A 12,069-nucleotide genomic window follows, 5' to 3' on the forward strand; every position below is an offset into this window, starting at 1 on the left:
TTTCCCCTTTTACATAGTAAACTATGTACGTAGGACATACATTTTTAAATCACTAAAATTTTCCCGTACATACATTTTTAAATCAACAACCCAAGAAGTAATATGGTTTAATGTTTTATATAATTCCTGTACTTGATGAAATTGAGAATCAAGAACTAATAACATGGGTTAGTACTTGTAGACGTGAGCCTTGTTAATTTTGACCCCTACGGGCTAGAATTAAGACTTATTTTCGTTGGCGCTTTGACTGGCAAATGTCACACTTTTTTCTTTCTTTGATCAGAAACCCATGTCATTTTATAGTCCCGTTTGAAAATATTTCTATGGGAAGTATATTGTCGGCGAACTTTTGTTGAAAGTACTTTTATTTGAAGAATATTCACATTTTATCAATAAAAAACCTAGGTGTCTTTATAACAGAGTACATTTTTGAAAATTTCTATTAAATCTTTTGACTATAGAATTTCACCGCTTTACAAGGAATTGTATGACACGATATTTTGGACTATTGAACAATGTAATAAGTCCACTCCAAACACTTATAAATTCATCAAACATCAGTCATGATACTAGTTTTTCTTTTCTTTTCAAGGTCATGATAATTAGTTCAATCTAATTGAAATCCTCCAATTCATTCCGCCAAACAGCCCAAAGTCTTATTATGCATAAATTACGATGGATTACAGGACCGACGACCTCAAAAGACTCATTGGTCTTTGCCGAATAGAAAAAAATAACAAATCAAAGTCTCTTTTTTCTCTGTTTTTGTCCCATTTGGCAGGGGAGGCATCAAAAATTTGCTCAACCACAAATACACACATCATCATCCCTTTAGAGTCTACCATGTGCAATGAAAGGAACGTTGGAAGCTTGCATTGCACCACCACTAGTTTTGCGAATCTGAGTTAGACAGCAACCTCAATGATTTAGCATTCTTGAACATCAAATTCACATCAAGGACTGGATCGTGCTGGCTCGATGTGAAAGTTTGATGACCAAATTAATCCACAAATCTAGACGAACACGGTAGCGAATTAAGGATTGGGGACTGGAAAAACTTAGTAGATTTTGTAGTCACGTGTCAAAAATTAAGGCTGAAACTCCTCTAGAATATTATAGTATGCAAGTATTGTATTGATCATAGTCTAAAATATCGATAATATCGACAAAATATCGATGATATTATCGTTTTTTCGAGTCAAGGATATTTTGGAACGTATCTATACACATATGCATATCTCATGTGCAAGATATTCTAAACCACATATGCATACAACAAGTGTGTTTTTCGTGTGCAGTTTATCACAAACCAATAATATTATATGGAAACGGTATTAATACATGCAATTAGTCGCCAGGTTTCTCTAGAGCCCCTGTTAAAAGTGTTTGTGTTTGCCTTCCGCATATTAACTTAAACAGAGCATCACATGTGAACAAACAGAAAAGAAGTCAAAAGAAGAAGATAACGTGCGAGTGCCAGAAAAAAAAAACCAGCCCTATATATATGAGATGGACAGATATTGTATAATTTTGCTGTTTGATTTGACTCATCTAAGTCATATTCTAGGCTAAGACTTCTTTGCCCTATCAGGCTCACTCGGCTTAGAAGACTATAGTCGTCCTTAGTTATCTCTCGAATAAGTTAGTAGGAGGGACCGGGACCAGGGACAGGACCAGACCAGCGAGGCTTTGTGAATTATTTATGTCAGCTTATTGTCATGTCATTATTCAATGTTTGATGACATTGATGACAGGTTTTTTTACGATGATGTTGCATATGTTGGTAAGTGCGGCTTTTTTCTTGTTGAAAATAACTAAGAAAAACAAAGGATAAAGAAGGCTAATATGGAAAAGTATGGCCTGACTGATTCCACCTAGCCGTGCACTGAAGACGGTTACCCATACCAGAGTCTGGATGGAACTTCTGGTCATGAAGAGAGGTGCCTCCCAATAGCGAAATCGACTTACTCAAGGCTGTGTCCGCGCAACCTGCAGTTTCCATTGCCATTGCCGCCACAGGAGAAGCCTCTCGGCATGAGGATGCCCCAGAAGGTGTTTGTGGCCTTGCTCAGAAAGCTTCCCATTAACAAGGCTTTCTGAATTATATGCTTATTGTCATGTAACTATAAAATCTTGTCGACTTCACCTATAGCTGTAGACCGAACCCAAGACTACCAGATTCTCCTTTTTCATATTTATGCAGAATTACAATTATTGGTTGTGAAAATGCCCCATCTTGTACTAGCTAATGTACTCTTGACGAGATCTGCACATAAGTGTGAAGTGTAACAACAAAACAATATTGTTTGTGAAAGCAATCACCAGGTTGATGGGGCATTTTCACAACCAATATTGTTTTGTTGGAGCCCCTATTAAGAGTGAGCCTTCCATTTGGGTTCTGATATACATATACTGGCATAACTAAGAATGAATTCAGACAACAAAATTAACAGGACACATTGAATATGCAAAATGGGCTTGGACAAACAAAAGCCTTTCTGATTGAAACAATACGGAAGGGATATCATGTGAAATAAGTTTGAAATTCTGCCAATGTTCACAAGAACCAGCTATTAGACATCATTACATTTCATTTCATTTCATTTACCTGATAAACTGAATTCGAAATAGACACAATCAGGCACGTTTTCCACTGTTGGGATTGGTCTTCGTGCAGAGGATCTTCCGTCCCTTAGCACGTCGGCGCTTCAACATTGCTCTACCGCCAGTGGTTCTCATGCGTCTGCGGAACCCATGAGTTCGAGCCAAAGATTTCCGGGACCTATTTCTCTTGGTTAGACACAGAGCAGCCTTCCCAGCCCTCACCACTAAGCCAGAGCCTCTTCTTCTTCCAACCCCAATACTAGAACCCAAATCCAACCCAAGAGATAAACCTTCAAGTTGAAAAAATCAATTTTAGATCAAGGCCTTTCCTAGGAGGAAAATGACATAGTATTATCATTTTGGTATCCTGTGAGACCAACAAAGTAGTCACATATTCATCTAGAAAAAGAAAAACCTACCAAAATATCTAACCATTTCTATCTCTAATTCACTACTATTCTGTATGTCATCTTTTGATTAGCAATTGAAGCACTTATGTTGCTTTACTAAGCAAAACTGCTCTCTTTTCAGCTTATAAGCAAGAAACTTACTTTCATGAAGCTAGAGTGCCTGACCAAACCAAAAATCAACAAAATTTCAAAAAAAAAACAAAGGAATGCGAATGTACAACCAAATTCATAAACTAAGAAGACCCATCACAATTTAGGCCGCACAAAATCCCACAATTTGAACTTAGAGACAAATTCAATAAAATTTACATCAATTCACAATCTTGGGCAAAAAGAGAAATCAAGTAATTCAAGCATCAAACTTTGTTACCTGAAAACGAGGAAGGGAAAGAGAGAGAGGAGGAAGGAACGAAGGAGCAGTGAAGCAACGAAGAACGAGGGGTGGCAGCGTTGAGGGACACAGAGCTCTTCCTGGGTCTTGACCCAGTGAGGAATGTGAGAGAAGCACAAGGTGTGGAGGCTTGCTGTATGCCTCTACTTGAAAGGCAAGGTGACAATGACATTGCTGTTATTGAAGCCATTATTTCTTCTTCTTCTTCTTCGTCTTCGGTTCTTTCCTTCTGTGTTATCCCCAAAGACGAAGATGAGGTTTTTCTGCCTTCGCCTTATCCAGTGTCTCCCGCACAACTGGTTTGGATTGGACCCTTCCGAGTCGACCGGTTTTTTTAAACTTAAAAAACTCACTGGACTGGACCGGCCCATTACTGCCAACGATTGAAAGACAGACACTGCCTTTCGCGGCCCAATTCCTAGGACGAAATATTAAAACACTAATATATATAAATTATATTGTCAATAATACATCAAATGGGGATGTAGCTCAAATGGTAGAGCGCTCGCTTTGCATGCGAGAGGTACAGGGTTCGATACCCTGCATCTCCACCTCTTTCTTTTTCGTATTTTGCAATTAACAACATTTTTTTTCTGCTTTTGTCTTGTGACATTTTCAAGTTGGTGGAGTTTGAAGCCCAAGCCAGGCCAAGACCATTCCTGGCCTGCATAACTTTTTCCCACAGCATCTGCAATGTATTTAGTTTATGTCACATATGGATTAGCAGATGCAATAAAATTCTAATCACATATTGGATCTCAAAAGCTCCAAAAGTTGAAACTTGAATAGGTATTGTTTTTTAAGTACAAGAGATAGTTTAAAGGGGAGGAGAATTTCTCACACACACATAACTAAGATGCCACTGGAATTCAAACCTGAGACTTTTTATTTGCAAGACAATGTCATTTTACTCTGAACTACACCTTCGTTGGCCTTGAATAGGTATTGTTTAACACCTTCGTTGGCCTTGAATAGGTAGAGCGCTCGCTTTGCATGCGAGAGGTACAGGGTTCGATACCCTGCATCTCCACCTCTTTCTTTTTCGTATTTTGCAATTAACAACATTTTTTTTCTGCTTTTGTCTTGTGACATTTTCAAGTTGGTGGAGTTTGAAGCCCAAGCCAGGCCAAGACCATTCCTGGCCTGCATAACTTTTTCCCACAGCATCTGCAATGTATTTAGTTTATGTCACATATGGATTAGCAGATGCAATAAAATTCTAATCACATATTGGATCTCAAAAGCTCCAAAAGTTGAAACTTGAATAGGTATTGTTTTTTAAGTACAAGAGATAGTTTAAAGGGGAGGAGAATTTCTCACACACACATAACTAAGATGCCACTGGAATTCAAACCTGAGACTTTTTATTTGCAAGACAATGTCATTTTACTCTGAACTACACCTTCGTTGGCCTTGAATAGGTATTGTTTAACAAAGTCAAAAGGCTTACACACTTGATGAGAAAGCAGCAGGTCAAAAGCTAAAAGAGGAAATATTGCTAATTGCTCAAGGAAAACTAGATCAGCATATTCACCTAACTACAAGATTTAGGTGCATGAGCATGTAACATTTGGTACTCAATTATTGCTTTGGTGAAAGGGTGTGAGAGGAGAGAGGTCAAGGTTCAAGTGATTGAAAATGGACATGAAATGCAAACTAATTAAGATTGTAATATGATACAGGTGTTGTTGGTGGCTGTGGTTCCAACTGTGGGTATCCACTAGTTTTCCAACTAAGACACAAACCAAACCAGTGCCCTGCATATTTTTTGCACGACTTGAAAGCAAAGGCAGCCAATTCACCACTAATATCAATTTTGTAGGGTTGTGGTGTGAGGTTGGCCAAAATGTGCATGCCCAAATTCCATGTCAGTTGAATGGGCAAAAGCAAACTATGATAAGGAAATCAAGTGGACCTCTGTCTGCCATCCACACTGTTCATTCCCCCAACCTGTTGCCACCCAACACCTTGTATATATTGGATACAAATATCGTCACCAAAGTTTCCACCCACTTAATTCGGCACTACCATAAAAATTCAATCATATCATCATCATCATGAAATTGTCGACGTAATATTTTTTCGTGATATTACTAATTCACTTATTAAATAATTAGTAATATCATCATGAATTAGTAATATCACTTATTTAATTATTACGAAAGCACTAGTATTTGACAAAAAAAATGTGTTAATCATGTAAGTGTATCTCTTTGAGCTTTGCAAGCAACACATTTGGTCCTGAAAGGCTGCTAGTAGGGGTCCCCTAAGACAAGTTGTGCAAGCCAACTGTACAAATCCACTTATGATTTCATGTCTCTCGCTCTCTCCTTCTCTCTCACTCAATTAATTCTATGAAGTCCCAATTCAAGAGTGACTTATCAAAGGGGCTAATTAATATGGTAACCCTCTTTTTCCAAGCCTGTGCCGTGTAAAGATTGCTAATTAATTACTGAGTTGTTGGAGGGTTTACTATTTTGAGATATAGACATTAGAAACTTCTTGGTAAAAAAAAAAAACACAAACGAACAAATGATAGCAGAGAGAGGCAAGAAGCCCCCACCTATAACTGCAGTTTTGATATTAAATATATGTGTTTGGGGACCTCTTTTGAAGGGTGAGCGTGAGATTGAAGGAACTAGAAGACCAACTAGAAAGGCCGATGACAATGAAGGGTTAGAAAATCCATTTCCCAATTGTTTTGTTTCATTTCATCTTCAACTCTCTCAACGTAGGAACCCACCACATTGTCATCGGCCTGGAAAAGGTAGACTTCTTTCAGCTTCCAAAAGCAACCAGTTTTGATCCACTTGTGTTATGGTGAGTGCCATTTCTTTTTTATTGGTTTGTGTTGAAGGGAATGTAATGGCATTTGTTAGTGCTATTGGTCACTATTGGTCACTATTGCTCCTCATGATAACGTTAAGAGGATTTCACTTATAAACTCATTTTAATGTCGGCAAAAAGATCAGGACATCACCATGACCAACTCTTTCATCATCATCATATCATCTTTAGTGTTTGTTCCTTCACTCATTTTAAAATATGAAGATTCCCATCAACTGGAAACAAGACAGGGTTGTTAAAAATATCCGAAGAAAGAAAGATAGAAACCCTTCAACAGCAGCTACCTTACCAAGAAAACTCCAAAAATAGTTTAGGGGGTCATTATTTATTTGAGTGATGGTTCAACGAATGAAGACTTTTAGCTTTTCAAACACTCTAAAATGGAGGTTTAGATAGAGCTTTTGCAAAAGCACTTACCAAATGTGCAAAACGCTTCCGGTGGTTAACTTAAAGCACCTAAATGAAGACTGCTTTTGGTAACCTTCAACAGAGATTCCATTACTAACCATTCCAGCATGGACTTTTTACCTACCTCATGCAATAGCTTGAGAACTCAGTTTGGAGAGGGAGTCATGGGACTAACCCAAGGTGGGCCCAACTTGAGGAATGGGACTAAGCCTCTCTGAGAGCAGAATGTTTTGAACTCTGGCCCTAAAGAAACTCAGAAGAAAAGTGTGGTGGTGGGCCTGACTGGGAAGACCAGCCTGACATTTTTTACTTTGGGGTTTTTAGTTTTCTAAATCTTTGGGGTTTGGGGACAAAGTTAGATGAAATGTCCAAAATAGTAAATCAAACCCACTACAATGAAAGGAAAGTGACTAGAAAAGCCTGTGGAACCCACCCTTTTGGTTCACTCCCTTGTTAGGTTTCAAAATTTTCAATGTTCTGGTTATGAATTATTTTTTATTTCTTGTGGTTTCAGTGTAGCAGATGGCTTTGCCAATCCTTTATAGATTTTTATTTTTGCATGAAAGAAGTCTTATCTCATTGACACATGAACCACACAGACACAGAATACAATCTTAAGCTCAGAAGAGAGCGCCACATAATTTGGCATCAGAAGCACTTTTCCTGATTTTTTAACTTGTGTTAAATTTGTTTTCTTTCAATTTCATGGAATATTGTCCGCAGTATAACCAGAAAGGGAAAAGTCATACCACGGGTTCAGTTCCATGGTTCAAACTGAATTGTATTTTTGCCTACAACCAAAGAAGGAAAAATAAACCAACAGGAGTTGGTCCAAGTGGAAGGGGCTTGGATCCTTTAAACAAGAGGTCCTGGGTTCGATCCCATGCGCTTGCGAATAGAGCAGACTTTGTTGGGAGAGGTCCCCGCTTTGCGCCCGACAGTACCTCGAGGGTTAGTCCCCGCAATCGTGCGGGGGATACCTTGGTTTTCACCCACAAAAAAAAAAAAAAAAAAAAAAAAAAAAAAAAAAGGAAAAATAAGGCTACAATAGTTGGCAAAAAAGAACTTTTAATTTAATGGTTTGTTTTAGTCACTTGTTCTCCCACCAAAGAGTGGCTCGTTTGGGAATGTTTATGTAGAAATCACTTCTGTTCATAAGCATTTTCTTAAAAGTGCTTCTATCATAAGAAAGTAAAAAAAATTATTGAAAATTTAAGTGATTCCTTAAGAAGTACTTGAAAAAACACTTTTGTGACCTAGAAACACTTATAAGTTTTTCAATCAAACGCTATCAGAAGCGCTTTTAATTGTCACTAAATGTTTTTAGCCATTCCAGAAGAACTCCCACTCCCACACGCCTAAATATCTTCATCTAGAAATCTTTGTTTTTATTATGTATTATTAAGGTGCTATTTTTGTATTATTTGTAAAATGGACATAACAGCAGCAGGCACATCAGATCAGATGCGTCTGTCTATTTTATGTATTGGAAAAAGCGTATGTATAATAGATGCATCATACGTGTACATTGACAATTGAAATATATAATTTTACCATGTGATGTCAAATTGCAATTTGAGAGTACGAACAGCACAACACTGGTTTTTATGCTGTGAGTCCGTGACATGCAGACCTATGGGAATGTAAGAGAAACTTTTTCTCTTTTCTTGAAATAATAATAATAATAATTCCCAATTGCACTATTTCCTAATCCTTCCAAGTTTTCCCAACTCACATCAGAAAAAAATATATTTATATCAATTAAATCTTCATATCCTCTGGCTCAAACAAAACCATGTGAACCGCCGAAGCCAAACCTCTCCTTCCTAAATTCCTAATATTTCAAAGCTAGAGAAATACTATAAAAACCCACATACCACATACATCTTTGTCTCACACTCTTCTTCTTCACAGCTCGTGAATGCATGTGTAAAATCCAAAATGGGTTTTATGCTCCAAGCTCTGTCATGCCTTGTGGCTCTTCAAGTTCTGGTCTTGTTTTCAGATGAAGCAAGCTCTGCAGCACATGGACATGGACATGGCACCAGAATTTCCAGACAAAGAAAGCAAGCGACTGGCTGCAATCTGTTCCAAGGCAATTGGGCTTTCGATGCTTCTTCTTACCCCCTCTATGATTCTTCCAGCTGTCCCTTCATAGATCCTGAGTTTGACTGCATCAAGTATGGCAGACCAGATAAGCAGTTCCTCAAGTACGCTTGGAAGCCTGACTCTTGTGACTTGCCCAGGTACCCTATCATATGCTATAATGCTACATTTAATTATAAAATGTGTCTTGCTTAATTTATAATTAGTAAACTAATTAATTGTTTACTGTAAAAGGTTTGATGGGTTGGATTTTCTGAGGAGATGGAAGGGGAAGAAGATAATGTTTGTGGGTGACTCACTGAGTCTCAACATGTGGGAATCGTTGTCTTGTATGATCCATGCGTCGGTGCCTAATGCCAAGACCACCTTCAAAAAGGGCTATTCTGTGAACTTTCAGGTGAGTGAGAGAGAGAGAGAGAGAGAGAGAGAGAGAGAGAGAGAAGAGAGAGAAAAACAGGGTCAGACTGGCTTTTTTTTTCTTCTTTTTTTTCAAAATTCCGTTTCTCTCACTGCATGACTGTCTGCATATTTGTCTGTCTCTTCGTAATTATTTTCTTACCTTATATTATATTTTATCTTGTTCCCTTTTGTCTCTTTCCCCAACATGTTCTGCTCTTTTTATAAAGTTTTTGGAAGTTCAAGTCCTCCATACTATGCTGTTCTCCACTGTTATATTACTCTATTTTCTGGCAAATTTGATTTTCTGTTAAGTTATGCCAAACTTGCAAACTATATAATAAATGTTGATAGTTGCTTCAATCATTTGTTGATTTAATTAGTTTACATTGCTTTTTTTATACTGGAAGGAAAGCCTGGAGCTAGTAAAATGTAAATCATAAACCCATCATTGTGTTAAAAAATGATGTCTCTTAGCAGAAGGTTCCAGTTGTGGGGTTGGTGGGGAATGAGAAAAATAAATAAATTTTAAAGCCAAACTTTGTCCTATTTTTTTCCCTCTTTAAGTTATTCCATACTCTTTTTTGCCTTTTGTTTAGTAGTTGGTAAAGAAAAAGAAAAATATGCAGAAATCAATCAAAGCAGCTAATTAGAAACTGCAGGTATAAATATTCATGTTCCCTCTTGAGATTTTATTCATTTATTGTCTTCCTTTTTCTGGTGGGAGAAATTCCAAAGAAGAAAACATTTATTTTGAAAGCCTACCATGTTGGTGATGTCTAGCTTAGAAAAGTATGGGTGAAAGCTTATATGATCTTCATGAACTTAACCAATTAGTCATCATAGCCAAAATTCATAGCTCATCTTACCAATCGATCGCTACTCTAAATTACTGGGAAGGAGGTGTTTCTCACACGCACGCACAACCAAAATTTCATAAAAATTTGAACTTGAGACTACAAGTCAAGGTCTTTTTCCACTGTGCTAGACCCCTCGGCTCACCTTACACTTTAATTGACTTGGCAAATAGAAAGTCAGAAAGATGAGGCTGGTCTTACCCAAAAAAGAAAAAGAGAAATCATATAAGGCTTCAATTTGTTTATTTATTTTTGTTCATGTCTCACATTATTAGTTTCCACGTAGATCTTTTAAAGCCATGAACGTTTACAGGCTGTGATCAGCAATCAGCTAACCTGTAGTCTCTTGTAATCATTTGTGGGCCGCCTTCTTCAGTCATTTGTCCTGTAATGGGGGGTTACAATAATTCAATTCACAAAGTGGCTCCATGTTGAATTTTGCATTTTATCAAAATTTATTCAAAATAATTGCTCATAAACTAAATTTAAAGCATGCATGTGGTTGCTTGTAGTATTTATTTAGTTTCTTTGTGATGATATCCTCTGGAAAATATATAATGATGTAGACAATAAGTGCTTTTGGCAACAGTGCTTTTTGCATACTACCAGCCATTTCATTGTTGCCATATTATTTGGAGGTCTTGTTGATTGAATCTAAAAGGAAGATGGGTTATGTTATACGCAGGACTATGGAGTGACTTTGTTTATGTTCCGCACACCATACCTTGTAGATATAGTCAGAGAAAACGTTGGCCGTGTGTTAAACCTGGGCTCCATCAACGCTGGAAATTCATGGAAAGACATGGACGTGTTGATCTTCAATTCCTGGCATTGGTGGACCCATACAGGCAAATCTCAGCCGTACGATTCCAACCCTTGATCTTTTCTTTTCAATTTTTCAATTGAGGAATGCTAGGCTGTCTTCTCTAGTGTGCATAATCGTGAATTACCGTTGATGTATTATGACTTCCGTTTTTGGACGGGTTTGTTGTGCAGATGGGACTATGTTCGGGATGGGACAAACTTGTACAAAGATATGGATCGTTTGACAGCATTTTATAAAGGGCTCTCCACATGGGCTAAATGGGTTGACTCAAATGTTGATCCTTCAAAGACCAAAGTCTTCTTCCAAGGGATTTCTCCAACCCATTATCAGTAAGTGTAAATCAAAGTGGTAGATTTGATCACACTAATCTGTGTGACTTATAATTAACAACCTCATTGTTGCATTGAACCAGGGGTAAGGAATGGAATTCTCCGAAGAAGAGTTGCTATGGAGAACTTGGACCTCTATCTGGAGCAACATACCCAGGAGGGCCACCTCCAGCTTATGCTGTTGTAAATAAGGTGTTAAGCACGATTAAGAATCCGGTTTACTTGCTCGACATTACGACACTCTCGCAATTAAGAAAAGATGCTCATCCCTCAACTTATAGCGGCGACCACTCCGGCAACGACTGCAGCCACTGGTGCCTACCTGGGTTGCCGGATACTTGGAACCAACTCCTATATGCAGCTCTCATCATGTGAAGGTCAACCATACTGAGAAACAGTAGTAACCATTTTAGTTTCCTTTGTTTCTATAGATTGCTTGCATAGTCAGGAGGTTTAGAATTTCAGATTCACTTCGATTGGTAAACAACAATAAGGTGCCAAAATCAGTTGTAAATTGATTGGTTTAATTGACCAGAAAAATGGTTTGGAGTTCGTAGATAGACAGAGAAGAGATGGAGATTTAAGTGAGAGTGTATGTGTGATTACAGAAAGCAAAAACACTCGTCTTAGAGTAACTTAAAGTCATTGGCTAGTTCGAACTTTCTTGTTAATTTGCTCTGTGATCTAATTAAAGAAATGTACATGTGGAGATTTCCAGCATTGTGGTCAATATTGGTCTTTTCTTTTAAGCTCTTGAATGTGTGAAGATGCTTCCAATAATGATATAAGATCAACAGCTAGCATTATATTATTGGTCCGCAATTTCAGCCAAAGGCTCAAGTGATTTCAAGAGAGTTAAACATTTTTCTTTTCTTTTTTATAAGAAGATAGGTAA

The 12,069-nt window shown here is 37.7% G+C and overlaps 2 protein-coding genes and 1 non-coding gene across 3 annotated transcripts; 2 read left to right on the forward strand and 1 right to left on the reverse strand.

The window, feature by feature from the left end:
• Window positions 1–2,478: 2,478 nt before the first annotated feature.
• On the reverse strand, window positions 2,479–3,711 carry LOC110755293 (Ribosomal protein L34). Its single transcript, XM_021956475.2, has 2 exons — window positions 3,385–3,711; window positions 2,479–2,894 (listed from the first exon to the last, which is right to left on the reverse strand). Exons 1-2 carry the CDS (start codon window positions 3,593–3,595, stop codon window positions 2,638–2,640), a joined length of 468 nt encoding a protein of 155 aa, XP_021812167.1. The 5' UTR covers window positions 3,596–3,711; the 3' UTR covers window positions 2,479–2,637.
• A 172-nt stretch (window positions 3,712–3,883) lies between these two features.
• TRNAA-UGC (transfer RNA alanine (anticodon UGC)) lies at window positions 3,884–3,956 on the forward strand. The gene has a single exon. It is a non-coding gene; the product is annotated as a tRNA-Ala (tRNA).
• A 4,434-nt stretch (window positions 3,957–8,390) lies between these two features.
• Window positions 8,391–11,904, forward strand: TBL37 (TRICHOME BIREFRINGENCE-LIKE 37). The gene is made up of 5 exons (XM_021956346.2): window positions 8,391–8,906; window positions 9,001–9,163; window positions 10,705–10,880; window positions 11,016–11,174; window positions 11,258–11,904. Exons 1-5 carry the CDS (start codon window positions 8,602–8,604, stop codon window positions 11,547–11,549), a joined length of 1,095 nt encoding a protein of 364 aa, XP_021812038.2. The 5' UTR covers window positions 8,391–8,601; the 3' UTR covers window positions 11,550–11,904.
• Window positions 11,905–12,069: the final 165 nt, after the last annotated feature.

The sequence above is a fragment of the Prunus avium genome, chromosome 4 (assembly GCF_965620075.1).
Source record: "Prunus avium chromosome 4, drPruAviu1.hap1.1, whole genome shotgun sequence".
Taxonomy (NCBI): Eukaryota; Viridiplantae; Streptophyta; class Magnoliopsida; order Rosales; family Rosaceae; genus Prunus; species Prunus avium.